This window comes from Syngnathus leptorhynchus, chromosome 17 (assembly GCF_054491065.1).
Source record: "Syngnathus leptorhynchus isolate UIUO chromosome 17, UIUO_Slep, whole genome shotgun sequence".
Taxonomy (NCBI): domain Eukaryota; kingdom Metazoa; phylum Chordata; class Actinopteri; order Syngnathiformes; family Syngnathidae; genus Syngnathus; species Syngnathus leptorhynchus.
In genome coordinates, this window is record NC_141211.1 from 6,367,504 (window position 1) to 6,394,668 (window position 27,165).

The following is a 27,165-nucleotide window of genomic DNA, read 5'->3' on the forward strand; positions in this document are numbered from 1 at the left end:
AAACATTTTGATTACTTAAAACTATTTCTTTACATATAGGCTACTGTAGGAACATTTTATGGTATAGGAAGCGAGGGCACCCCAATTGCCATCCACCTCGTATCAACCATTACTAATTAATTATCATTTTCTTCGAAGGACAAACATATTCACACAAATAAAACTCACATCAGATGAGTCAAATTTCAAAAATAAATGTCAAGTCGTGAGGTTAATATAGAACCTTGTTTAACAGTTGTTCAACCACATATCAAAATGTATACTTGCTTAGAAAAAAATATCATATAGTTTGAATATAGTTGTTTAAATTGATGATATAACTTGATTATATAACTTCAATATATCTGTTTTCTTTATTTGATCAATATATATATCCGATATGATTGTATGCTTATGTACTTTAATCAGTGAAGTATAAGCATATCTGTTGTGTAGCTAACAGGGACTTTTGGACCGTATTTTCCACACAATTGTTCATATGAATGCATTAATTACAAATAACAGAAATAAAATGAATTACTATTTTTGGATTAAAAAAAATACATGTTTATCTACAGGTATTTTATATATTAAGTCATTGATATTTATTTTATATTTGTAAATAAAAATGTGAACAGACACAATTTACATATTTAGAGAGCTAGCGAGATAAATCAAGGGATTGATGGAGGAAAAGGGAAAAACTCCCCCAAACTTTTTTTGCATGTTTTATTAAATGAAGACAGCACATTGAACAATCCAATCAATGCAATTAATTGCATTCTCCCTAAAAAAAAAAAAAAAGCTCAGTCTAGTGAAACCACTGACAGTTGTGTTTATTGTTCCATTAATTTTTAAGAGTTTTTTAAGCAAGACTGAAGTGAAAGTAGTTCTTAATTATGAGTAGTTATTAATTATATGATATATGTCATTTCTCCCTTTACAAGGGAAAACATTTGTAATGCATAGATAGCAGTTTCATGCAAAGTATTAAGGTCGCACATGAGAGGAAGAGAAGGGATCTGACGGAGCACACTTCTCTGCACTTATTTCCTCTATTTAAAGGAATTCTTCATAGAAACCATACACTGTGCCTTCTGGTGTCTCCTCCACATGCAATCCTTGGCAAAAGGGAGGCACCAAAAGAAGATCTGGGTCCTTGATATCCAGTTCAACATTGAAGTGGCTGAGAAAAAAAAAAAAAAAGAACAATGAGGAGACATTAAATTGAAGCCAAATATGCTTCAAAACATGTAGCCATACCTGTAGATGAACACGGAGGAGTCGGTTATGTACATTGTAGAAAGAGGTAAACACCCCATGGTTGCACACATGATGCTTTGGCCTTAAAAAAAAAAAAAAAAAGTTATCATGAATTGAAACTATTGAAGCCATTTTGAACAATCCAAGTTAAAACAAATAAGAATTGTGTTTGTGTATTGGTAATGTTAGTTAACTTGTAGAAAGTGATGTTTCACATCTATTCTTGTTAATGGGTTAATGTTGTGTGTCACTTCTGTGTTGTCCTTACCTTTATAGCCTGGTGTTGGTGTTGTCCACATTTGAAATTTCAGGCCTTCCCCCTCAATAAAGGTGCTCCCCGAGGTCATGGTGGAAATGTAAGTTGCATCGGCGGGAATAGCGAAAGGGTGCTTTTTGGATTGCAGGGACTTCTTCTCGCAGCTCTGGTTTTTGCTGTCGATCTTGTATAATATCCCCTGGTACATACAAGAGTGAGACAAATTTAAGAACACAAAGTGCGTTGGCTGGGGAGACAAAATCATTACCTCCTCAAAAAGCACCAAGAGATCCAGATCCAAGGTTACATTCATGGGAAGGCTTGAATTGGATTGGAACCGGAGTTTCTTATGCATCGAGTCATATGTGAACACTCCAACTGCTCTCGCTTCGCCCATCCCTCCCATCTGGTCTCATCCAGAAACACACATTGAGAGAAAGACACAATTTAGTGCTTTCAAAATCCATTCCCACATTTTTGTCTTGGAATTAAAAGCGTATCACTCACCACAGAAAGTAATCCTGTCATATTGGGTGAACCTGAAAGACATTTGTTTCCTTTTCAGTTACAATACTCACATAAGTACCACGCAATGCAAAATGGAAATATCTCCAGTGAAATTCTTACGGCAAGGCTGATGCTGGTCTGCGTGGGCACTTGCGGTCCAGCACATGAAGACAAACAGCAGAACAGCGGCGTACATTTTTCTCCGCAGTCCAAAAGCAGTGTGAGTCGGAAAGAATGGCCAAAACCGAGACTACCTTCCCAGCACTGCTTGAGCATCTTTTAAAGGGACGTAGCGAAGCCCGAGATGACGTCAAATAGCCAGCTTTCAAAACAAGCCCCCCTGCTTTGTTCTGGCAGGAGGTGACCTTTTTTCAAAAAAGATTTGTTCCATTTCTTTTCTTTGCTTCATTTACTCAGCTGTTCTTTGGTGTTTTATTGCTGTGCATCTTGCACTTTTTGGATATCCTGATTTTTGATGAGTAAAGGAGACTTTGCCGTAGTGGCTCTGAATTTTGATTGTCGACACTGCTTACTTGTCAATGAGACTTCAAGTGTGATAGAATTGAGCTCATATAACCCTAGTGGCATTAAAATTGTATAGATGGACATGATTAAATAGGATGCAGCTTTTAAAGTTGTGATTTAACCTTCAACGTTTACTCGATAAAAGGAAGTTTGGCAAGACAAGCGCCATTTACAGCCCACCAACAGCACAAGTTAGGTCAGGAATGTTTTGTTGTGCAAAGTTTGTTTGGCAGTCGTTTGTTATTCTTGAATGTGTTGTTGTCCAAAGTTGGTGCAGGTGTTGTTTGTTATTCAGTTGACATTGTGTTCCTTGTTCCTTGTCCCTGGCAAAAAAAGCCCGTACACTTTTTTTTTTTTTCGGGTCAAGTTTTAGCGACAAAAACACGCTTTTTGCATCTTAATGAATGCCAAAAGATATTGTATTAAAAATAATAATTAGTATTTTGTGTTGTTAGGTTTTATGGCTGCAAAGCTGACATGGAGAATTGTCAGTCCGTTCATTTAATTATCTAGGAAACAAGGAAATACTATTAAATGTAAAAAAAATGAAGAAAAAAAAGGATGACCAAAAAAAGCATTACATACACATTTCATTCTTGAAATGTGTTTACATTTTATAACTGTATTTATTTGGTCATGTCCACGTGGTTGATTGATTTTTCCTCATACTGTAGAGTTGCGCAATAAAGTTGCACAATAAAGTGTGAAAAGTAAAAATAGGAAGGAAAACCAAGAGTGAGACTGAGAGTAAACAAGATGTCACAAGGGAATTTTGCTTTTAAGGCACCATTGGGTGGGCGGCGATGATGAAAATGAGGTAAGCCCTTATCCTGATGCATAAACCACGTGTAAGTCCTGCCTAAGAGGAAGTCACACAGTATACAGTGATTCAATACTACTCAGATAGATGACTTCATATTTGTTATGGAGGATCCCAAGCTATTTTGAAGCTGGAAAATATCTATTGTGTAACTGGTAAGGGCCCTAATATTGATCCCTGGGGGATACCTCTATAAAATGTGCAAAAGATCGTAGCCAAAAGTGACTGAATTCCAGTATTGTACTTTAAATCAATTTAAGAAAATTACATAAATGGCCTTGACTACTCAAAGGTGCTCAAAAAAAAAAAAAAAAAAAAAAGAGATGAGACCTCCTTCCAAACGAGCAGCCGACATGCCAATGCGGAACTTCCACACTACAAAGAGGTGGGGTGAAATCCTGTGGTGTATTTTTGTTTTGAATAGGAGTTATTTTCAGTGATTTTGGGCAGATTCTTTTTTAAATTCCACGAGAAATCTTACAATGTATATGGTAAAGCGCTAGGGCATATTTCAGACTGACAAGAAATGAAAAAAAGAAACAGACTAGCTCACTCAGTTTTCCAAATAAGAGGTCCAGTGTGCTTGCTTCAAGAGGTTTATCACTCTTCCAGATGAGGTTTACTCTAAAAGTGACACACAAAACAAAAGACAGTTAGACACTATACATTTAAATGCTAAAATTCAACCAAACCAAACGACCGTATGAATTTCGGTAGACATCAGTGCTGCCTGGCATGTTGTGCTAGGAACACTCACACACACATGCATACACAAACAAATAATGCAACACAACTAACACGGTTAAACATTTTGAAGCCATGAAGCTTTCATCAGCAACTTTGGAATGTTGGGTAACTTCCCAAAACTGAATAATTTGTCCCATGGAATAGAAATTTACCTCTGCATAATAATCAGGTCCATCGTGTTTGGAGGGAAAAGAAAAATGCACACTTCCTCAAAAATAATAATAGTGATTAAAAAATAAATAATGCTGCAATTTGAGTTAGGCTTCCATTTGTGAAGTTGTGAATTTATTTTACAATCATATCTTGACAGTATTCAGGAAACAAACCACTATGTGATTTACTCAATCTCTATAGACTTGATCCTTTATTCAATTGCGCTCCAAGTTTCTTACGGAGCTACTTCCTCCCTTTTGAATGATTCATATTTCTAACCACAAGATGCAATAACCATGAGGGAAAGAGACGAAACAAAACTCCAGATCAGTCAGAAACCGAAAACATGACCAATGATATAAATTGAAGGTGCAGCCACACTATAGCGTGAAGTTTTTTTGGGCATTCAGAGTGTTTGTTCACTGCTCCTGCTCCAAGGTATGCTCATCTTTCATACTTGGACCAAACAAACAAAAAATAGAACCTAAATCAAATAAATAATAAAATTGTCAATGTGTTGACTCTATTTTGGCTGCAAGCGTTTTAAATGCTAACGAAACAATGCTCACAGTTAAGCTGCTTCTTGTTTTGCAGATGATCGCCGGATGCTGTGCTCTCATCCTTCTTAGTTGCATAATGAACTGTGCCGAGTCCTCGACTCCAACATTGGGCATCAACAAAGCCAAATACAGCAACTCCTTCCGCCTCGCAAGGTCCACCCGAACTCGTGTCCAGCAGCTCCTGAGTAAATATGTAAGCGGTGATAAATCCTAACAAATCGTTACCATGTTTGCACCTTTTTTCTTACTCATCCCCAAAAAATGTCTGATCACCTAAATCAGAAGGAGCAGCAGTTAGGAAATAAGGACTTTGAGGACAGAAGTAGTTATTTGAAGGACCTGCCAATTCTTTCTACAGACTTCAACATCTGGCTCCAGCTCACGGTCAGTCACTTTCGAGTTACCTCGATCGGAATCCCCGGTTACAATTTGAAACAGGTTCCTTGCTTTGCATCCAGGATTGGGAGCGACTCCACGCCGCTTTCTCAGACATGCAGGTTTACAAGAGCAAGCTGGAGTTGAAGAGGGAAGAGCTGGAGATGGAAGAAAAAGAGGTCAACAATATTTTAACTCAGAGTATCAAACATATTGAACTGGACCTGAGGGACCTGATGAGCCAAGTCAGCAGTCAGGTACGCTGCGTGAGCAAAAGACAATTAAGATAAGACACATTTGGAATTTGATTGTGACACTTTTGGGATTTATTTTCTTCTTTAGATGACATGCATAAAGTCATCTGACAGGAAAGCAAACTTTCCCACCATCCGGACACCCACGAACCAATCAACGACCTCGAAAACACTGTGGGAAAAACATCTGGATGGTTACATCATTTTACGGGATCTTGACCTTTATCTCACCAAGTTGGCACGAGACTTTCTCCTTCTGGGTTCCAAAACGAAGTGATACTGGAGCAAGGGAAGACTGTTGTGGGATTGTCTAGGTTTGGCCTTGGGTCACTGGAGTGGAACTATTATTACACCAATGCGCATCGAAAGGCTACTCTGTGTATTTCCCCGAGTTTCTGTCTTGCCTCTGACTGTAAATTTACAACGTGGTCACCAAAACTCACAACACATGACATCCTGTTTTTGTCACCCCCGGCCGGGCCCTTCATCGACTGGACTTCCCAAAGACACGAGATATTTGCTATTTATTTGACGTTATTTATTTATAGTTTTTTTTATACAGACAGTGATACAATGTTTACATAATATTTGAGATTTTATATATATATATATATTTGTAGCCTGCATGGCGCTTAATAAAAACATGACGTATGAGGACTTCCTGTTATGATGTAATCAATCCTTACCGGGTATTCTTTTCGAGATAATTTTGTGTATTTTGCTCAAATAGTGACCTCAGCTTTTGCAAGTGTGTGCTTCATCACATCAAGAGCAGTGAGCGTTAATCCTCCGGTTAGCCAAGCGTTAGCTAGCATTTATTTGCTTGTGGTTCTTCTTCATGCGGTTTTGATCCGAGGGGCAGTCTAAGGACAAAATCAAATCAAATACTTTATTAAGTAGGGTGGTTTTATTTGAATGGTTTGATTTAAGAACAGCTGCCCACTCACCACTAGCAGGTGTCCTCTTTTGCCTTTCGCCACCTTCAGCTCGGAGCCGTTGACAAAATCAATGATGCCCTCATTGCCTCGTGCTCCCGCAAAGCGTACGCTAATAAAGTGAAAGTGGTGTTAAAACGTGTTTGCTTGCATGGCTTGGGGTTGGGGGGGTCTCACCTGCCAGGCTTAACATTGACGTGGTTCAACATGCGGGCCATCAGGGCTAATTTTGTCACGAGCTCGATCACATGGTCGCAGTGCAGCAGCACATCACCCTGCGGAAGAGAAAAGTGGTTTCAGGATGTGCCTCCAATCTTGTGCATCACTGAGCAGATCTTGATTGCTCTTACCTTTTGCTTATTCTCCTCAGTGGGCAAGTGCAGAACAACCATCCCATCGCTGAGGGAGCTCACAGAGATACCTGTGCAGTTAAAAGGAAAATTAGAATTCAAAATAAAACTGTCACAAAAAGTACAGCATACTAAAAAAAAATATGATCTCAATTTACTCACACAATTCACTTAACTTTACTTACTAAGGCTACTGGCCTCTAGTGGAAGACCATTTCTACCTATTTCTACCTATTGAAATGAATATGATACTAAATCACGATCAATGTGACCTCCAAGTGCCGCGTAGTCGATCCTCTGCTTGATCTTGGTCTTGTCCACCAGCACGGCAAAGGTGTTGGAAAGGAGGAGCTGTCGAGAGCGTGGCTTGAACCCCCTCCTGTCATACTTGATGACTGGCACGCCGTACTGTGGAGGACGAATCCATACATGACCATTCAAACATGTCAGTTGTAGCCTAAAATAAATCGACAAGGGGGAGCATCACCTGCACTTTGTCACTGCCAAGAGTCTGGAGAACCTTGAGATTGATCTGCTCGCGTTCTGTAAAAAAACGGCGAGGGAGTCAATGTGTATTTGTTGTCTTACTTTTTTTTTTTTTTTAGGCGATGATATGAACACTCACCGATCCTGGTGTCCAAAAAGAGCCTGCCGACGCTTTGAGGATAGCTGTCCTTCTGATCTTTGAAGAGCTCACTAGCAACGACTTTCTGCGTCATCTATAGGAGCCACGCCAGCATTAAATCTCTTCTTAACTCGCAAACGGGACCGATATAAGTCATTTAATTGGTCACAGTGACTTACTTGATTCTTCCATTCAGGTTGGATCCTCATGCAGTACTTCATGACCAAGTTCCGCATGTGCAGTGCACGAAGGTACTCTGAAGCCTGCAGAAGAAAACAAATGAAGTCAAGATTTGGAACTTTGAGCAAAACACACTCCACTGATTGTACCTCAGCGACAACGGGAGGAGATGGCAGCCAGCTTTTGTCCAAAACACTTGTGGGCAGATTTTTGCTGAGCTTCATGAGGAAAGAGTAACGCACATGATCCAGGAAATAATCATTTTCTGGACTGTAGTCCTCATGGCGGTGGATAAATCCTTTTATGAACCTGGAAAAAAAAACCAGATACAAGGAAGATGTCATGACAGATTAAGAAAATAAATAAAAATCTCGCAATGAGAGACAGTTGTGCACCTGCGTATCAAATCGGCGGCCTGTCGACGCCTCCTTGCCCTCCGCCGTCCTTTCATCCCTCGCCATGCCGATTGAATCACTATGACTGCACATACCACGGGTTTAGATTACGACCGAAATAATGACGACGGTCACATGCAGAGGCTTCAAACAAGTGTGAGGAGCACTGACTTGCATGTCTGATCTTTTTGTATTTGGCTCTTTCCCTGTAGCCTCTCCAGGATGTCTGCAGAGTCAAAGCTGGAAGACAAAGGAGGAAGTTTCTTAGATTAGAATTTGGTAAAAATTATCTGCATTTGTTTTAGGTGAAATAAATATTTCTAATCACCTATCTCTGGCTTTTTGGCTTGAAGTGCATCTTCGGTCAGAAAGAGAGTTTTGGGGAAACGGATGAATATTTTGGACCTGCGTGGGAAGAATGATTACATACTATAGTGGTGCAAAATCAATATAAGATGTTTTGGAAAATGGATGATGCTTTGCCTGCCCAGTTTGTACTCCTCCTCTTGGTAGCCAAGATGGTTGGCCAGTATGGCCACACCATCCCGGAGTCTTCCATACCAGACGGGCCACGTTTCTGGACATAGAGGCTTGTACCTGAAGGGTGTTACCGCAAAAATAAAACGACATGACCTGGCTGAAATAAATAGTGACCGGAGTAGCGAGTCACCTCTGCAGAAAGGCCTCAAAGCTGCGTCTGTAGGCAAAGCCGGCTCTCCTGACACGAAGGTTCTCCATCAGGCCGAGATACCTGACCTGGTGCCGGACGAGAACTTCGTCAAAGTGACCTGGCGATGATATCAGTTTGAAATTAGTACTCGCTTGTGACACACAAATTGTAAACAAGTCCACCTGGCTGCTTGGTATCATTGGGTTTGATACAGCGCACATATGACGGTTCTTTCGTCATGAGGTTGTCCAGAAGTTTCAACAGGCTATTTTTAAAGTGAGAGGCAGCCTGGAGGAAAAAAATATTTTATAACAGTAGTTGAAGTAAAAGGTAGAAGCATATAAACAAATAAATATGGATTTAATTTTGCAGAGAAAGAGAAAGAGACTCACCATCCGTGGGCGTTTCTGCTCCGTCACTTCCTCTCTGTAGAAACACTGACTTATGATCTTGTTGTCTGACTGCCACATGACCTGAACACGGTCCAAAACCGATGATCCGCGTCAACGCAGCGGGAAACCCTCTTTTGAGTCAATTCCAAATGTTATTTACCTCTTTCAGGGTCCTGCTCAGTGAGTCATTGTTCTTCTCAAGGAAACCTACATGAATGAGCAATGAGGTCAGCGTTGTTGCAGCATACGCGCCGCGATGCAAACTCGTTACCGTTGACATTGTAGTTGACTTCCCCGGCATAGTGCAGCAACCGAAATTCCTCTCTACTCACGACCTTCCGAGTTTTGCCGTTTGCCAGCTTGTGACTGCAAGACACGCGCGGACAAACTGTTCAGTGTTCTGCAGATAAAAAAAAAAAAAAAAACAGTCCTTTGCTAATGCTCGCTCATACGTGACAAAATGGGGATGGCCGTCAAGTGTGTCCTCCAGTTTCTCTAAGAACGAGGCGTCGCTCGTTTCGCCGGGTCTCACACACTCCTCATCCTGAAAGACAGAAACACTACTCAACTGATAACAACGCCGATGGACGGGCAGACACGTTTGAACTCAAAACACACCAGAATGGCGATGATGCCCTTGTGCTTGGCCTCGATCAGGTCACAGATGATTTTGTTGTCAAAGTACGGCACCATCTCCCACTGAAAGTCGGGCGGCGTAAAAATTTTGTTGGAGTGGAAATATTATTCCAAATGGAGATATACGTATGGCACTCACGGCTATTCCCTCTGTTGTGTATTCCTCTTGCTCGGATCTGAGGGTGAGCTCAATAAAGAGCTGCTGGAGCTTCTCGCTGCAGTAGTTGATGCAGAACTGCTCAAAACTACATGGAGAGAAAGAAAGAATGGAACCAGGCGTACTTTGTAGCAAGGAAGACTGAAGAGGTCAAATAACTGTTAGTCAGACCTGTTGCGCTGTAGGACCTCAAAGCCGTAGATGTCCAAAAGGCCGATCACGGGGAAGGCTTTATTGCTGTGGTCGACGTCATCCTGCAAAACAACATAAAAGATGTTGCCACTGTTGCATTTGTCTGAAAAAAAAAAATGGTAGCACCTTCAGAGCAAGAGACCGGTTGATCTTCTCCACCAACCAGGTGAAGGCTCGACCATAGACAGCTTTGGCTAAAGCGTCGCGAGCGGACATTGCTTGGTCAAAGTTGAGAGGGATGATCATCTGCAATGCAAGTTAAAATTCAAAACAATCAAATCACTGTGGACGCCCGGGTCAGGAACAATAGTTATCTTGTACCTCCTCCCCTTTGGCGGTGAGTTTTTTGTGAGTAAGAGCCTCGCTGAGGGACGAGGCCTCAAGACCCAGCAGCTGCAAAAAATGAAAAAAAATGAAAAAAACAAGAGCACATTTGTTCAGTTGCTTTCTTTTAAAAAAAAAAAAAAAAGCACATTTGAACATCGACTGATACTTGTGTGATAACGCCCACCTTTGAAACATTGACTATCGGCGTCTCGGTGGTGATGTGCGTTTCGCCTTCCTCGCCTTCTCCAAATTGAGTGTTGCCCAGATGGAGAACGCTGGCGATGATGTTCAGCAAATTCTGACGAGAGACACAAGTCACGTTGGTGAAAGACTCTGAGACAAAATTTAAAGACGGAACTAACCTGCAGGTCTTCATCAGTGAAGCCAATAACGGACAGGGCATTCATCAAAACTTGCCAATTCTTCTTGTCACTAATAGAGCTGACTTTTGAACAGTTTCCCTGTCAAGACAACTCGGTATCATACACCACGACGCCAATCCTACTGATGCTTCTCGTACCTTAACCAGATACTGGTAGTTCTGAGGGTTTCTTTCAAGATGAAGCATCTGGAGAAGTTCACTGCTCCCACCATCCAGAAGCTGATAAAAGATGTGGAAACTTCTTTCTCCATGATTCTGGTAGACGACCCGAGATTTCTCCAGCAAGTAATTAAGGATGTGGCCGCCGACTGGTGCCCCCTAGGAAAGGCAGAATATACAATTGCCATCTTAATATTTCTACAATGGTGCAATTAACTTTCAAAAATCTCCCAAGACTTTTTTTTTTTACCTTGAAGTCAAACTGCACATCCATGTATTTTCCAAATCGACTGGAGTTGTCATTCTTTAGTGTTTTGGCGTTACCGAATGCCTACACAAAGCATGATCATAAAGCAATGTGAACCAAATTTGTTATGGAACTTTAATTCAAAATGCAATCAAATACCTCCAGAATAGGGTTGGACTGAAGCAGGCGGTCTCCGAGGCTGCTCATGTTATGATTAGACGGGTAGGTGATGGCATAGTAGAGGAGGATCTTCTTCGAGGCTTCTGTTTTCCCTGCGCCACTCTCACCTGATATGAGAATGCACTGATCCTTCCATGTGGTCCGCATGGCTCGGTAAGTGTTGTCTGACACTGCGTAGCTGATTGAAAAGTCGTAGAGTATTAGATTCAACACAATTTGCTGACAAGTTTTAAATGGTGATCCACAATAGAAAGTATTTAACAAGACTCACATGTGAGGCGATATTTCATAAAAGCTGACTCCTCTGTATCGTTCCATCTGCGGCTTGGAGTAAATTTCCAGGTCTTTGTAGGGGTTCACTGACACCAGCACGGAGCCTATATAAGTCTGAGGCATAAAATAAAGTCATGAAATGATACCAAATATTTTTAGCAACTTTTTGAGAGATATTGTTTCATTACATAGATGAGGTTTTCTTTGAAGCGCCGTCGCAGGTTTTCTATAAAGGCTGCTTCGCTGTTGTGGTTCTCCAGTAGAACAAAATCCTGGACTCCGACCCTGTCACGGGCCGTTAGGGTGCTCTCCATCACCAAGCGCACCCTTCCTTCAATGTCCACCTCCTGTTGAAAGAAAGAAAAAAAAAAAAGATTGCAGTTACAACATTATGACACAAGAGGGCAGTCGTGTATTGTTTGTAATGACTCAGAAATTCAATCTTATTATCTCATTGGAAAGTACTTCACTTTTACTCACACATTATTTTGCCTCAATTGACATTTGACACAAAAAACCCCAAACTTGGTTTTAAGTCATAACAGCTTCACCAATAAATTGCCACACAATATGTTACAAAACCTTCTTGATGATGGAAAAAATGCAAATGGCTCAACATTTACCAACCACATCTGTAAACACTTCACAGTTCTACCAAAGCGTGCCAAGGCAAAGCCATTTAAAGAATCCCCCCCCAAAAAAATAAACAAGATACGCTTATCTGTGTTGAGATGGTGATATAATATGACAACATACACACAAGGTGATAACGCCAGAGGGTGAGAAGAGTGATGCAATTGAGAAAGTGTGTGCGCATGTCAACTTAATGTGACGACAAACGCGATATTATAGGTGGGTAGAATTTAGTGGGTTGCGGTGACATTCTCTGTGGCCACAGTGTAAAATATCGCACGCACACACAACCACAGTAACATGCAACGGAAAGGGAAACATTTGTCAGTTTGGAAGCCTTACTGATGAATAATATTGTAAAAATGCATCATTGCACATTAAAGGGCTTGTGGATGGTTCGGTACTTTCAAAAGTTTGGTGGTTCTTGATACAGAGTACTTCGATGCTTAACTTTCTTGTTGGTACTGATAAGAGATTAAAAAAACTTTCATAAGTGCCAGCAAGCTGCAAAAAATAGTTTCATTATTACAGGGGGTAAATAATACAACGCATCTGTGAGTTTTCTTATATTGTTTGTTTACATGTATTGCTGCAACTTTTGTGTTAATTATCCAATCACCACATTATCGATGCTAGTTTTGTTAGCCCTTTTTTGCAACAAGTCTTAGCATTAAGCTACTTCACATTTTTCTATCTGGAACCCCCTGCAGAGTTGCTGTAAACAGCTATAAAAACATGGACAACAAGTTGTGCACAAAACAAAGGGGCAAGACATCTCCTCAATGCAAGCGTTTCTCTCAGGGGGCTCGTTTGGCCGCTGCACGTCGGTAAAAGGCCTTTTACCCTCGAGCAGCATTCGCAGGGAAATCCTTGCGAAAACAAGAGGACAACAGTGGAAGGTAGCCAAGACGTGAGAGCAAAAGGAAAATCACCCAAAGTCAATTGTAGCCGCTCCTCGTGGCTTCACCTTTGGAGTATTGTTCTCTCATTCCTGCAGGTGGGATCCCAGATGTGATTAACAGTTGGCTGTCAGATTTTCCAAAGAACACACTGAAGGAATGTTTGGGTCAGGATCAGAGCAGGCGGACAGAGGATGCCATGGAATCTTTTGTTGCTGCATGTTTTTAGATGAAACACTTGGGATGTGTGTATTGTTAAGTCTTCTCAACAGGGGTGAATGGAATGGAATCAAGACCACTCACGAAATGTTTGGGGGGGGAGTTTGTCACAAAGGTATGCATATGTTCATAAAACATACCTCAGTACAAGACTGCACAGAGCCAAATTGCCATTGGCAATAACAATCGGGCTCTGCAACGGCTCCTTTAGCGTAATCACTCATCCGTCAGATTTAACAAGTAGCTCGCTGCCGCTTTTGCGGATGTGCATCAGCTGTGAAGCTCAAGTTGCGTGCGTGTGTGTGTGTGTGTGTGTGTGTGTGTGTGTGTGTGTGTGTGTGTGTGTGTGTGTACCGCATCTGTGCAATAATCTCATTTTTTCCAACTTGTGAAAGGCCGACCAAACATCAAGGTTGCCGGGCAACCAAACTATTTTGTGCCATCACGCAACACAGCAAACATTGTTTTCGACCTTTTGCCAGTCACGAGTTAAGATCTTGACTTTCATCCCTGCAATCACCGCAGCAAACATGAAATGGCCATCGGCCTCATATAAAACAAATGTTCCCGATCGACGAAGCACTGCGACTCAACATAACAGAATCTCGTCCTCGCAGCTGTTGAATAGCATGACGGGCCAGGAAATACACAGTCGAGGGTTTTGGGTGTAAACATCTGAGAGTTGTGGTGATTGGAACATGTTTGCTCTGGAGAGGAGACACACCTCATAATAGGACTTGACTAAACCTTGCCTGAGTGACTACATCCAGACAATCTTCCTTATTTGGTAAGCCTCTGTCCCTTGCCGAGCCTTGATGGGACCACAGCTGGATACAAACCGCCGTCGTGTTTTTATCTCAATGACAAGTTAAATTTTGCTGTTGTGTAGATGTGCTGGAAGTAGGCAGAATTCCATGTGGCTCTTACCCTGCCCTGGTACCTCATCTTGTCTTGGTGCTTGACAAAGGATGATGTGTTGGTCTCCCCGCTGGGCTGGAGCTCCTCCTCTCGTATGAAGCAGACCCGTCAACTGCAAGCTCTCATTCAGCGTGACCCAAGGGCGACAGAGCGAGGCAGTTTAATGTCTTCTCTTCCCCCGTCGCTCCCCTTTTTGACTTTCTCTCAGCCTTTCCGCACGTCCGTGGTCCTTCTGCCGCTCCACCTTCCCCTGCGCTTGAGCAAAGAAAGCTCTCAAGCTAAACCTTCAAGTCGCCTTCAACTACACTTTACGTCTGCTTCCCAAAGCCCCTTTGCCCGCTCTCTCTCGCCAAACTGCGCTGCACTAAACAAGAGCAGGAACTCCGCTCACACGTCACAAGTAGGTTGCAAAAAAAGGAAAAACATGGGAAACTATGCTGCAGTGGAGAATGCAAAAGGCAAGGCAGAGAAACAAGGAGTGGAAAATGTTACTAGTGGCTCCAAAATAAAGACTAACCACTCTGCCGCTGCAATAAAAAAAAAAATGGGATGATGAGATCTTGAAACATTCTTTCCTTCTTTCCCTCCCAGTTGACTTTGCTCCCTCCCTTTTCTCCCACAAGCTGAGACAGATTCAAATAGGATGTGACTTCTTGCAGTTGGTATACCTGCATAGAGATGTGTCATTCACTTGGAAATGAAAATTAATTGAATTTTTTTTATTTCATTTTCTTATTGTTTTCTTGAACCAATTAAAAATGGGCTAGTTTCAACAGCACAAGAAATTGTGTGTGTAAAGTATACTACAATTATAACTTCGTACATCTGTTTTTATTCAAATTAAGTCTATATTAGTGCATTACACACAAAGGGGTTAACTCGAGTTATTCTTCAACAAGCGCTTTTACTATATATGGTCCACTTACAGTCCCCCTTATCTGCATGTTCGACAATGTCGCATTCCATCAAATTCTACGGTTTCATTTTCAAATTAGCCGACCATTTCAAAAGAAATTTCATACAATGAGACAATAGTTGATCATTTATTTCCCATGAGGAAAATGTGACCAGTATTGTTTTTTGCTTTCCTATCATAGCCAAACAGTCTCTTGAGAAACAATTCTGGATTGGAGATTATGTAACTTGTAAATTAGACTCAAGGGGACATTACATTACAAAATTGTGTTCGCATTCTTCTGTGGTGAGTAGAGACAAAGCAGAGACATGTTTTACATCTATGAGTTGGAAAAAAAAAATCTTTGAGCCTAAAACTTGAACCACTTTGTGAATTTTAAGTCTGGGCAAGTATTATAAATATCGCAAGGTGTCACAGCGATCTCCATTATCGTTCACCGTTGTTTTCCAGATGTGCTCTTATGTGCTCCTATTTCTGTGCAACAGTTCCTGTAAGTGAGATTTCCTTCCTTGCTCTTTCCTGATGTTCAAGATTTTCCTTCACGGCCTGCCCGTCAGTTAACCCGGACTACCGCTTCCTAAATAGCCCTTCAAGTTGCGTGCATGTAAATCCAGTCGAAACTTTTGCTGAAGCTTTTAAATGATACAAGGTGGAATCTCTTTGATTTTTACATAATTCTATCTGAGCTCAGAAACGAATTCCAAACATGTGAACTATAATTGAAGGAATTCAGAACGCCGAGTATAAACAACTACTGTTTCAAATTGACAGCCTGCTGGTTTTTGTCTTATTTTAGTCTGCAGACGTTGTATGACTCAACACGGCAATTTATCATGCTGGGGTGACTTTTAAGGCGGGGTGGAAAATGGGAGGGATTCTTACCTCTCTTTCTGTTTAGTCAAACACACACACACACACACGATCCATGTATACCAGTCTGTCTTTCTTCCTGTCCCTTCAGCCTATCATGTTGCAGCGTGCACGCTTCACTGTGCAGCTATTATTGAGCCTCCATCACTGTGCATTATGCCCTTGATGGAGAAACCGCGAGTAGCCTATTGTCCATCTGTGCTGAGCCTCCGTCAGCACTCATCTGCTGTCACTTTCACCCCGTCTTCACCTTTACTGCCTCTCACTGCCCCATATCCCTATTACAAGCACAAAGCCATCTTGATTACTAGATAACGGTACAAGAACTATAATGTATGTGAATAAGAATTCATTTTAAGTTGGAACTGTGGAAAGTGGAGTCAACAACATGAGACTAACAGTAATGCTTTGATCACTGAGACAAAGTTATCACAAGACCAATTCCTCTGATGTTTAATAAACTGAAGTCTAATAGCGCCACCTAGTGGAATTCTGAAATGGCAAAGTTCTCCCATCATTCATCAATCGCTTACCTGTTGCAAACGATGGACAGATGGAAACGCGAAATTATTAAATGTAACGTGGAGGAGTCCATTTTAGTCTACAAAGATACAGACGATATTATATTCAGTTACTGCGTACTTTAAAGAACATCTTGCAGGTAGGTCAGCTGCCGACAAGGAGCCTCCACTTTTGCTGTTTGGACATCAGCTTTTGCGTGGAAAACACAAAAAAAGCATTCAAGTCAACACTTATTCTTCTTCTTCTTCGTTGAGGTTTAACGGCAGCTTGCATCCTATTAGTTGCATTGCCGCCCCTACTTTTTTTTTTTTTTAACACTTTCCTCAACTAACTATTGATAAACAGCTGGGTGGCACTAGTGGGCGTGGCAGGGAAGCCATCTTTGTTGATATTTTAGTTTTAGGATAGCGCTCAAGGTTCAAGTGACGTAACTAATGACAACAAACAAAGTCGAAGAGCTCATGTCAAATAGTGCTCCTAAATTGTGTACATAAATGCATTTATAAATTTGAAAAACTCAAATCACCGGAAGCCCCGCCCATTGAACCGGATGATAGTGTTGGCTCGTGAGTGAACAGTTCGTTCAAAGGAACGACTCTTTTCAGTGAACGAGAGCGAACGAATCACTTCCTAAAGTGATTCGGGTTTTTTTTTCAGGTCATATGAGTTTAACCAGTAGGTGTCAGTAATGCGCATTGAAGCTGGTGCCACCTTGCCGTAAAACAAAACGAAGAAGAAAATGACGTACCATCATTTGGACACTCTATTAGGTACACCACCATTTTCAGGTGTACCTAATCAAAGGCCACTCCATTAGGGAAAAATCATGGTCAAAGCTTAAATGAAAGTGAAAAGTGCCACACCCGCCCTCACCCCCAACTTTCTGATTGGCTGTTTGATCTGTGACGTCACTCGGACACTCTATTAGGTACACCACCATTTTCAGGTGTACCTAATAACAGGCCACTCCATTAGGGAAAAATCATGGTCAAAGCTTAAATGAAAGTGAAAAGTGCCACACCCGCCCTCACCCCCAACTTTCTGATTGGCTGTTTGATATGTGACGTCACTTGGACACTCTATTAGGTACACCACCATTTTCAGGTGTACCTAATAACAGGCCACTTCATTAGGGAAAAATCATGGTCAAAGCTTAAATGAAAGTGAAAAGTGCCACACCCGCTCTCACCCCCACTTTCTGATTGGCTGTTTGATCTGTGACGTCAATCGGACACTCTATTAGGTACACCGCCATTTTCAAGTGTACCTAATCACAGGCCACTTCATTAGGGATAAATCATGGTCAAAAGTTAAATGAACGTGAAAAGTGCCACACCCGCCCTCACCCCCACTTTCTGATTGGTTGTTTGATCTGTGACGTCACTTGGACACTCCATTAGGTACACCGCCATTTTCAGGTGTTCCTTATAACAGGGAAAATTAGGGAAAAATCATGGTCAAAGCTTAACGATTCGTTTGAACGAATCTTTTGAGTGAACTGATTCTAAAGATTCAGTTCACTTAAAGAACTGGAATGCACATCACTACCGGCTGACTACGGTAGCTGAGAAAGTTCAAATCATTATGGAGAAAAGTGTAATACCTCATATTTATACATGCTTTTTAGGTCTATTTTGTATGTAGTATGCACTCATTGAGCCCCATAATAGTTTAAAAATATATTAACCACAAGACCATTAATGACAAGTTTACAAGATTTAATTTATTAACTATCATACAGTTTACATAAGGCCTTCTTCTTTAAACACTGTTTGCTCAGTCAGACAAATTCAAGGTTTTCTTGGAGCGCAGTACATAAGCTATTTCTCTTGAAGCATTTGTTCTGTCCTTGGACTAAATTACGTTTTCAAACAAAGTGAGAGGCTTTCATCCCTCTCCTGTGGTGTGTGTTTAAAATCATGCACTAAGTGGCCTTGAAACCTTCACAAAAAATGTAAAAAAATGGACTTTAAATCATCGAAATACACACTAAAAATGTTTCCTACCACTGACTTTACTGGTGTCCTCCCCCCAGCCTACAAACAATTACAGTCAATCATTGCCCACTGATTGGCAATGGACAGTCATGGTTGTGTGTTAATTCTATTTCATGATAGACTGATTGGCGCAACAATATTTAAAAATGAAAGCATTGTGATATTTACTAAGTGCCAGTAAAAGATGCTCAGAAAAACTAAACGAAACAGTCGATCCAGTGATTAACACACTTGTTCCGGTAGGAAACACAGAGCTTTTGTCTTATCATTTTTCAGGGTAAAAAAAAAAAACATTCAGATCTTCATTAACAGTGGACGATATGATAAAGTACTTCACACGTGGCGTCGCCATTCACAGATTCTTTCTACGATATTGTTCAAGTGGGATTTGCAATATAATGGAAAAGCCGGACATTAGAAGATGATTGCCATCTTGTTACCAATCAAATGTGCTGAACAAATATGGCTGCTTATTCTTCACTCAAACATCCCTTCTGCTCAACCAACAGCTGGACAGAGGACAAAGTCTAAAACTAAAATTCATGAAGGCCGGATGAGTAAGGAACAGGAGTCGCTCCGGGATAATGGGACCAATGAAAGTTTTTACATTAGGGGATCTCGTTTGCACAAGAATGCTCAACTCAACTACTAAACAAAGAACATGAACAATTCTAATTTAACGGTACTCTATCAAAAAAGTGCTTCAGATAAGTATGCGGATAACATAAAAAAAAAAAAAAAAGCATTTCATGTAAACAAAGTTTGATCTGACAGAGCTCTGTTCTGTAGAGGCAACGGGTATGGCTGAACTGTTAAAATTAAAAACACACAGTATGTAAAAGAAAAAAAAACAACTGAACATTAAAGTGCATCCCTGGATGTGTAAACCCCACCCCGCACCCCCCCTCCCCACATCAATGAAATGAGCCCCAATGCCTCCACTAGAGGGCGCAAACTTCCACCCCAAAGGACTGAGAGGGTCATCCAATCCAGTGGCAGTACTTTCATGAGGAAGAATAACAGATAAAACATGATGGTTACAAATGTCTTCCAGCTTTCATGATGTCCGATTCCATGACATTTTGGGGGGGGGGGGGGGGGGAAGCGCCCCCCCCCCCAAATCATCATCCACCATGAAGTTCTCATGTTGGCGGTGAGGTTGCAGGGGCTATCCCGGGCACACGTGGCTGTGGTCTCACAGTGTCTCCTGCTCAGCGGGGGAGTGGTGGGGATGGGGGTGGGCATGCTGGTGCAAGGGGGGGAGCAGGGACTGCAGAGGGGACTGGGGGGTGGTGGGCGGCGACTGCTGCTGCAGAGGGCTGAAGTGCGCCCCCGTGTGCGGAGGAGACGAGCGGTAGCAGGTGTAGGCCGAGCTCCCGCCCAGGGTGGTGGTGGGTGAGGCCGGGAGCCCCCCGAGGCCCGTTGGGGAGTCTATGAGCGGCTGGTTGTAGAAGAAGAATGCACACTGATGGATGAAGATCTCGATGATTGTCTGGTAGGTGCGCGTGGCCGTCAGTGCGTCCATGGTGGTGAAGTCCGGTCGCATGAGTGTGGGCCAGAAGCAGATGGACAAGTTCTCGCTGGTCATCAGGTTCAGCCTACTCAGCTGGCTCACCCTGACAAACACACATAAAATTTTTTTAAAAAATATCCAAAAAGACAATTTTTCTTTTTTATTCTACTGAAGTAATAAAACGCTGGTGGTGAACTTACTTGTGTAAGTGGCTCACGACGTATTTGAAGGCATCATAATTCTCCCTGGGGAACCTCCTCAGGACATCCTTCATGGTGTACAGCCGCTGCTCTCTGTCGGTGATTTCTGCATTCCCAAGCAAACGTTTCACATTTAGAATTGCATCATGCCACTTAAAGTATTGATTTGTTTTTCGAGAAGCCTCTTTGCGCCATCATGGAAACGATCAGCGTCAACGCCGAGGAAAAATAAATGTTAAAAGCCGCCCCACCCCTGTTACAGGAATGCTGCTTTTATGTCGGAGTCAAGACCCCTCCCCTGCCCAGCAGTGTTTGCTTACTGAAAGCATCCAGTAGGTCCACCTGCAGGGCAAAAGGCACCAGGGGCTCAGGCAGCTCGGAGAAGAAGCTCTTCAAGGCTCCGGCCACAGTGTTTATGGAGAAGTCTTTTTCCACCAGGTCTAATCCATGGTCTGCGCAACGAGAGCAAGTGTTATGGAGATGGGGAAAAAATAAGAGGGCAGGAATTCGCTTTGGTAACTAACTTACCCTGTTCAAACTGCCTTTGCATGCTTTCCATTTCAGACTTGTTGCCGCTTACACGGTATAAACCTTCTGTGTTCAGACCTGAGCAAAGCAAGGAAGCGTACATCAATGTTAAGCAAGGTCATCAAGTCTGGTTGATAAAAAATAAATAAATAAATAAATAAACACACCCACCTGTGGTCTCGATGAAGCGAACGCATTTCTCGATGAAAAGTGGAATGGGTCTATCGGGGGAGACTACATTAACTAAGGGTACCCCAAAATAATTGCTTTCCATGGGTTTGGGGATTGCTGGGCGGGGCTTTGGTCTTGATTTCTGACAGGGGAGAAAAAAGAAAAGAAGTTTTGCATTAAAAAAATACTGACAACATTAAAACGAGAGAGAGAAGCGAATGTACACCTTGGCAGTTCGCCGAAGACTCTTCAGAATGTTCCTCTTCTTGGGGTCCTCATTCTCTTCATTAACTAGACTTTCCCCTTTCAGTGTCCCAAAATCATCTTCCTTGGACTTTGGGAGCGCTCCCATCTCATCGTCGCTGCCGATGAAACTGGTGCGGAAGCTGCTGAACTTGCCGAGTCGCTTGGAGCGATCGCGGTAAAGGCGGGGCTTCACGCCCGCCGCTGAGAATTTCCTTCTTCGCTCCAGAGAGCTGCTGTCCGCTTCACTGTCGGATCCGTTGCCGTTGGCGTGCATCCTGTTGGAGTTGCGGATGGTGATGATTTTTCCTTGCGTGCTGTCATGCGGCACCGAGTAGATGATCTCGTCATTGCTGGGGCGGGGCTTGCAAACGGCGTCCATGGGCTCCGCGTAGTCGGACGGGTCGTAGCCCACGTCGCCGCCGGGAACCCAGGTGACCGCGGACGGCAGGGAGCGCCGGTGAGCGACCGTATCCATGTAAGGGTTGCGGCTGACCTTTCGAAAGTCAAAAGTGACGCCGGGTTTGACTCTTACGTGCTGGGGCACTTTGTTGTTTAGTTTGCTCTCCAGATCTCTGATGTCAGAGATAAGAGAGATGTCATTGGAGTCCAAGTCGGGCAGGTTAAAGCCCCCGTGGTGAGAAGTGAGAGTGCCGTCGTAGTACGGAGGAGATGGCTCCACGTCATCCTCAGAATCCAGGAACATAGTAACGAGGCTGGGAGAACTGCAACGTGGGGAGTACACGTTTTCGTTGGTGCACGCTTCGGCCACGTTATCATACATGTGCGTGGCTTCCACGATGTTACGCTTCTCCACCACCTCCGTGAGAAAAGGATGGAACATCTCTATCCTGTGCAGGCCTCCCACCACACCCCCGGAGCCACAAACCACACTATTGAAACGACCTTCGATCTCATGGGCCAGTTCCTCTCCTTGGAACTGCAGCTCCCGGGCGTAGTCGCTCTCCGTTAGCTCGGCCTGACTGTCCCCCACCGCCAGAAGCTGCACCGGGATGATATCCTGAACCTCGCACAAGAACGCACACAGCGTCTCCAGGGACGCTTTGCGGCAGGCGGAGTACACGGCAAAGTAGCCGTGCACCAGCCTGCTCTTCCGTAAAGTGAAGGAGGCGTGGTAGGAGAGAATGGACAGCTCGATGGCCAGCTTATGCCCGCCGACCGTCTGCTCGAGCAACACGGAGGTGCCGCTGTTGGACATGGGCCTGCAGTGCTGATGCATCAGGAAGGGCGACAGCAGCTGCTCAATGTCGTAGGAGTCGCCGCACATTAAGCACATGACGATGCGGAGATCGGCCTCCGGGGCCGGCTGATGAGGAGACTCCCTCATGCCCGGCGGTTCGGGGAGGAGCGGAGGGGAGTTGCTACTAAAAGATGAACTCCTGCGAATATCCAAAAGGCTCCTTAGCACCTGGTTGATTTGCGCCTCGCTGACATTATGGCCGTAGCCGACGCCGGGGGAGGCGGGGTCTAAGAAACTGCACTGCAGCCTCCTCGCCACTTGTTGTCCGTGGGTTATTAGGTTCAAAGCGGTTTCTCCGCCGACGTCTACGTACGAGCCCACGCCTCTTTTGGTGACTAACAGCAGTGACGTGGGCAGCTGCGCTAGCTGGCTGTCCCTCCGACCCAAGGTGGATTCCCGAAGACGCTCCAGGCTTTCAATCAGATAGGAGAGGGATTCTTTCGAATTATACAGACACAAACATCCGTGAGGGGTGAACGTCGGCGTGTGGAAAGAATTGACAGGAAGGCGCACGTTTCCTTCGATGGGCCGCAGCGTCAGCTCGTACATCTTCCCGTCCAACACGTACCAGTCGTCATTTGTGCAGAGAGCTCGGATCTCGTTGGCAAATTCTCGAGCCAGTCCGTCCTTTCCCAGAATGACAAGATTAATTCTGTCCGCTTTCGTATCGCCGAAATGAGCTTTCACGTCAAAAAAGGGATAACACGTGGGGAACCGCGACGCCAGGAGTTGTTCGATCTTGGTGTCGCCGCAGTGGGGACTGCTCGGGCAGGTTTCCTTCGTGGGGTGATATACAAAGTGGATATGCTTCAAGACTAGAGCATCTCTTTCGGCTGGAAGCTTCTGTAGCGCCTTGAACCTCTGCTCTTCCACCAACACTTCCTGAATGGCGCCCATCTTCTCCTTACTCGGCTTGGCATCCACTTCCAGTTCATAAAAAAGCTCAGAATACTCCAGAAGCAGTTCCTGGAAGTCTTCTTTAGCACGGTCGATGATCTCCTTTTGATGACGATTGTAAAGGTCCAAATATTCCGGTTCCTCGAGCCACTGGTAGAACTCTTCGTTCATGATGAAGCTGCGAGCTTCCTCCCAAGGTCTGCCGGGCGTGACGAAGGGAGACGAAGCTAGCTTGTGTTTAAACTCCAGCCTCATCTCCGCGCGTCTGCATTCGTTACGTAAATGCTCCAGGTGGGCATTAAATAGTTCCTCCGCCTCGTCCGTTTCCAGAAGATCCGACGGGATCCGCTCATCTTCCATGTTGTCGATGTGAGACGTGTCCTCCCATGGAGAGTCCTCCAGGACCACAAACCAGTGGGCAAAGTGCTGTTTGGACTCAAGAACCTTCTGGACACCGGACCAACTGAGCTGATCGATTTCATCCAGGTCGGGCACCAAAGAACTGAGCGCGAGAGGAAGCGTGCTCAGGTAGATTTTACGTCGCCGTTCAATATGTTCCTGTTTGAGACGGTAAACATGCTGTTGAAAGAGCTTCTTGCATTTTGCCGTCCCCTCCAGGAAAACATATTCTTTGTATTCCGGGGAGGTGTTCATACGCCGACTGGTGTTAAGCCAGCTTTCATTGTGATTCTTCACTATCCGGTTGATCAACCATTCGTAGCGATCCTTGGCCGAAGCAATTTGCTGACTCTGCAGTTTCAACGCTTCGAAATAAGGGATGATCTTGGGCTTACCTCTGCTTTTATCAATAAGTTGAACCAAAGTGAGGAAAGCGAGGTCCACGTTGATGTTTGAACGAGCAGAGGTCTCCACCACCGGTAGGCTCTTTTTAGTGATGGCGAAGGTATGCGCGTCTTTGATATAGCGTTCGACTCCTTCGTCGCACTTGGTGAGGACCAACACGATGGGTTTCTTGCTCTTGCTCAACTGACCGTAGATGTTTGTGACAAATTTCAGCTGGTCATCAAAGTTACGGTTCATACCCCGGCTGACATCTACGCAGAGCAGGAACCCGTCCACCTGCAGCTTGCCCTCGGGCATTTGTTTTTGCTCAAAGTCTTGCTCCAGGCCCAGCTGATCGGTGCAGAAGTACATGAGCTTCTCGGCCGAAGCCAGTTTGGTGGCGGCGGCCCGTTTGATATACGGCTGCATGGCCGTGCTACGGTGCGGCTGAAATGTCTGGTCGTCGATGAATTCCGTTTGCTCCACCACGTGCATTCTGCATTCCGGCCCTTCCTCCAGAAGCCGTGAGACCTCCCCCCAAAATAGAAAGTGATCATTGTTAACCACTCGACCCCCAAAGTCGCTGGTGCTCAACACCGACGTGTGGTCCAAGTAGAAGTCGTCTGCGCTGGGCCTGACGTACCGATTACACAAGCAGGACTTTCCGACCCCGCATTGTCCTTTTTCTTTCTCCGTACCCGACAAACCGACCACAATGAGGTTGTAAATGGGGGAGCGGACATCTTGCTTTTTTGCCATCATAATCCACCGTCGATCATCCTGCCATAAACAGGCACTGAGTGAAAAGTTCGCTGCAAGGTTTGTCCATAAAGTTGGCGAAGGGCTCAAATTTCACTTCCTTCTGCAGGCCATCTACTTTGAATTCAAGAAAGGCTGCAATGATATGTGAAGATGGTGCTTTCATTCATCCCCTTTGAAAGTCAGGTCCTGTAAGAAAAAAAAAAAAAAGGGGGGGGGGGGGGGGCAATAATATAATCAGAGTCAAAATTCAATGTGAGGGACCATGATGGGAGTGGCGCTCTCAAAATGACATTGTCTGCTGATGACTGATTGTGCTCAACCATAAAATGACTACTAAATATTAAAGCCCCCTTTTTCCAGGCTGATGAACACTCTCTCATCCAAAATAATGCAAGCAGACACAGAAAATGCAAATTAAAACACTAAACCTTACTAAACATCTCTCCTTCAATCAAGGGGAAGAAAAAAAATACAAGAGCTTGACAAAGACCGCCGGAAAATAATCAATTCAGAGTCCATTGTAAGTCAATGCACCATCAAAATGACAAAACAATTCAACATAATGCTGCTCTAACTTTAATTGAGCTGAACCCATTCTTTTGTCGCATCAAAGAGTTTGTATGAAGGAAAGAAAACATCCATGTCCAAAATTATCCAAAAGCTCTTTTACCAAATACATATACATTCATTGTTGCCAAATGCAGGTATCATTAACTGCAGCTATGGGGCAAATGATTGTGAATTGTACCTAAAAGGTCTTTTATTGATTCCTGGAGTACTACCAATATTTCAGGCAGTGACAATATGAACAATATAAAGCCTGGAGGCGTCATTGCAGTCGATCAGTACCGGGGGACATTACCAATACAGTACCGAGAAGTAAATAAGCAGACACATTTAGCAGCCTCGGCAGCAGTCCACATTGCTCACTTGGGCTAGGCCTGACATCCAAAATAAATAATACATGCAATCCTGCTGCTTCTCAATGCAACCTGAGGTGGTTCATCCAAACCTAATCGAATTGGAAGGATCATATCATTTGGTGACGTTGTCGATTTTTTTTTTTTTTTTTTTTTTGCAAAGGATTGCACCCATGGGTGGCCAGTCAAAGAGGGGCTTGACTGACCACGCCAGGCCTTGCTTTCTTTTGCTGTCTACATAATGAGATTGCAAAAAGCATTCAAGAAAATCTGGGCTAGTGTGCCTCCACAAGACACAGACGCCGTATAAAAGGTGCTTTATTTAGCCAGCTGTCTGGTGTGGAACACACGAGCACTCGCCGGTGCACTAAAGCCATAAATAAGAGGAGGGCGTGCATACCATCGCACGTCTCCCTTTCTCTTGCTGCATCTGTCAGGCCAGTTTGCCGCAGCCCAGCCGCCTGATGTGCAACCGCATACAAAAAAAAATAATCATATAACGTCTTCGAGCTTGCACTAAGTGCATTGCGCTATTGTGTACTTTGCGCTTACATACCCGTGTTTGCCTTTCCCTCTTCGGCATCACTTGGTCGTTGCAATTGCAAAACACTGGAAAGGTAATAAATATCCACACACACAAAAAGAACAATCCGATGTTGTTCAAGCATAAGGTTTTGCTTCCAATGAAATCCTGCTGTGCAAAAAAAAAAAAAAAAAAAATTAAACAAAAAGAGAATCCTACTGAGCGTTCCCCCTTGCTGGCTTCACCACGTTGCTTGGTTTTCACTCATTATTGTGTCCATTGTTGTGCACATTTAACGCTGGGCCGGCCGCACACGCCTCATACAAAACGGGCCAGTAAATCGACCGGCCGCTTCGTCTCCGACAAAACATCCAAGGAGCGATCAGAAGCGTTCACGTCCCAGCTCCTAGGGGTACATCGCGTGTGTGAAAGTGCGATTTGAAGCAGCTTTCCGATAATGGCGGCAGCGGGAGCCCTCCTCCTCCTCTCCGGACCCAGTCCTCCTCTTCTTTTCTTCGGGAGAGCGGAGCAGTGGATGCAGAGGCGGCGGAAAGAGGGACTCACCCAGCGGCGCCCGCACACTACTGCAGCACGGCTAACTAGCAACTGGCGAGCTAGTGCACTACACTTCTGCAGCCTGCGTCACTCCCAAAACATGAAGACATCACTTTTCTTAAGTGCGCTTATATCACTTTTTAAAATGACTTCCTAATAGATGCATGTATAAAACACATTCATATGAAAAGTAAATTGACAAGTTTTAATGAGGCACCATCTTATGACGTCACGCTTTTTAAAACACTTTAAAACATTGACATTTACAAAGGTTCATCCCTCAGTCAGCTAGCTGA

General features: G+C 43.7%; 4 protein-coding genes across 6 annotated transcripts; 1 reads left to right on the top strand and 3 right to left on the bottom strand.

Moving 5' to 3' along the window:
* Positions 1-599: 599 nt before the first annotated feature.
* Positions 600-2,123, bottom strand: LOC147043442 (ependymin-1-like). The gene is made up of 5 exons (XM_085936061.1): positions 2,006-2,123; positions 1,767-1,904; positions 1,511-1,697; positions 1,243-1,324; positions 600-1,165 (listed from the first exon to the last, which is right to left on the bottom strand). The coding sequence occupies exons 1-5, from the start codon at positions 2,024-2,026 to the stop codon at positions 1,039-1,041; spliced, it is 555 nt and encodes a 184-aa protein (XP_085792187.1). The 5' UTR covers positions 2,027-2,123; the 3' UTR covers positions 600-1,038.
* Positions 2,091-5,716, top strand: LOC147043443 (uncharacterized). The gene is made up of 5 exons (XM_085936622.1): positions 2,091-2,225; positions 4,845-5,003; positions 5,093-5,194; positions 5,269-5,442; positions 5,528-5,716. Exons 1-5 carry the CDS (start codon positions 2,091-2,093, stop codon positions 5,714-5,716), a joined length of 759 nt encoding a protein of 252 aa, XP_085792748.1.
* Positions 5,717-5,964: 248 nt separating this feature from the next.
* Positions 5,965-16,769, bottom strand: LOC147043444 (unconventional myosin-Ic-like). Of its 3 annotated transcripts, XM_085936056.1 has the most exons (33): positions 16,528-16,761; positions 14,218-14,458; positions 11,728-11,886; positions 11,538-11,653; positions 11,246-11,444; positions 11,090-11,170; positions 10,819-10,998; positions 10,661-10,759; positions 10,483-10,596; positions 10,293-10,364; positions 10,098-10,217; positions 9,951-10,033; positions 9,762-9,867; positions 9,605-9,685; positions 9,439-9,530; positions 9,258-9,352; positions 9,147-9,193; positions 8,987-9,067; positions 8,777-8,882; positions 8,595-8,712; positions 8,408-8,521; positions 8,253-8,329; positions 8,096-8,164; positions 7,925-8,009; positions 7,679-7,838; positions 7,529-7,612; positions 7,350-7,443; positions 7,212-7,267; positions 6,997-7,132; positions 6,725-6,795; positions 6,552-6,649; positions 6,387-6,486; positions 5,965-6,302 (listed from the first exon to the last, which is right to left on the bottom strand). In XM_085936056.1, exons 2-33 carry the CDS (start codon positions 14,233-14,235, stop codon positions 6,276-6,278), a joined length of 3,138 nt encoding a protein of 1,045 aa, XP_085792182.1. In that variant the 5' UTR covers positions 14,236-14,458; positions 16,528-16,761; the 3' UTR covers positions 5,965-6,275. The 3 variants fall into 3 exon arrangements, with proteins under 3 accessions (XP_085792182.1, XP_085792183.1, XP_085792184.1); XM_085936057.1 differs by lacking the exon at positions 14,218-14,458 and having other exon boundaries at positions 16,637-16,769; XM_085936058.1 differs by lacking the exon at positions 14,218-14,458.
* A 2,460-nt stretch (positions 16,770-19,229) lies between these two features.
* arhgap35b (Rho GTPase activating protein 35b) lies at positions 19,230-26,872 on the bottom strand. Its single transcript, XM_085936375.1, has 7 exons — positions 26,348-26,872; positions 21,152-25,057; positions 20,926-21,067; positions 20,755-20,832; positions 20,547-20,678; positions 20,227-20,332; positions 19,230-20,129 (listed from the first exon to the last, which is right to left on the bottom strand). Exons 2-7 carry the CDS (start codon positions 24,869-24,871, stop codon positions 19,709-19,711), a joined length of 4,599 nt encoding a protein of 1,532 aa, XP_085792501.1. The 5' UTR covers positions 24,872-25,057; positions 26,348-26,872; the 3' UTR covers positions 19,230-19,708.
* Positions 26,873-27,165: the final 293 nt, after the last annotated feature.

What these genes read in the sequence shown, in the direction of transcription:
- LOC147043442 (XM_085936061.1), bottom strand. Translation starts at nt 2,026, where the DNA reads ATGACAGGATTACTTTCTGTG. An exon ending in TGACAGGATTACTTTCTGTG is followed by an intron (nt 1,905 to 2,005) that starts GTGAGTGATACG and finishes GGATGAGACCAG; the next exon opens with ATGGGAGGGATGGGCGAAGC. An exon ending in TCCTCCGTGTTCATCTACAG is followed by an intron (nt 1,166 to 1,242) that starts GTATGGCTACAT and finishes TTTTTTTCTCAG; the next exon opens with CCACTTCAATGTTGAACTGG.
- LOC147043443 (XM_085936622.1), top strand. Translation starts at nt 2,091, where the DNA reads ATGCAAAATGGAAATATCTCCAGTGAAATTCTTACGGCAAGGCTGATG. An exon ending in CTCCGCAGTCCAAAAGCAGT is followed by an intron (nt 2,226 to 4,844) that starts GTGAGTCGGAAA and finishes CTTGTTTTGCAG; the next exon opens with ATGATCGCCGGATGCTGTGC. An exon ending in ACATCTGGCTCCAGCTCACG is followed by an intron (nt 5,195 to 5,268) that starts GTCAGTCACTTT and finishes CTTTGCATCCAG; the next exon opens with GATTGGGAGCGACTCCACGC.
- LOC147043444 (XM_085936056.1), bottom strand. An exon ending in ACTACCAGTATCTGGTTAAG is followed by an intron (nt 10,760 to 10,818) that starts GTACGAGAAGCA and finishes TTGTCTTGACAG; the next exon opens with GGAAACTGTTCAAAAGTCAG. An exon ending in GAGGAGTACAAACTGGGCAG is followed by an intron (nt 8,330 to 8,407) that starts GCAAAGCATCAT and finishes CTTCCCACGCAG; the next exon opens with GTCCAAAATATTCATCCGTT.
- arhgap35b (XM_085936375.1), bottom strand. Translation starts at nt 24,871, where the DNA reads ATGATGGCAAAAAAGCAAGATGTCCGCTCCCCCATTTACAACCTCATT. An exon ending in GTCTTCGGCGAACTGCCAAG is followed by an intron (nt 21,068 to 21,151) that starts GTGTACATTCGC and finishes CTCCCCTGTCAG; the next exon opens with AAATCAAGACCAAAGCCCCG. An exon ending in TCGCTTCATCGAGACCACAG is followed by an intron (nt 20,833 to 20,925) that starts GTGGGTGTGTTT and finishes TGCTTTGCTCAG; the next exon opens with GTCTGAACACAGAAGGTTTA.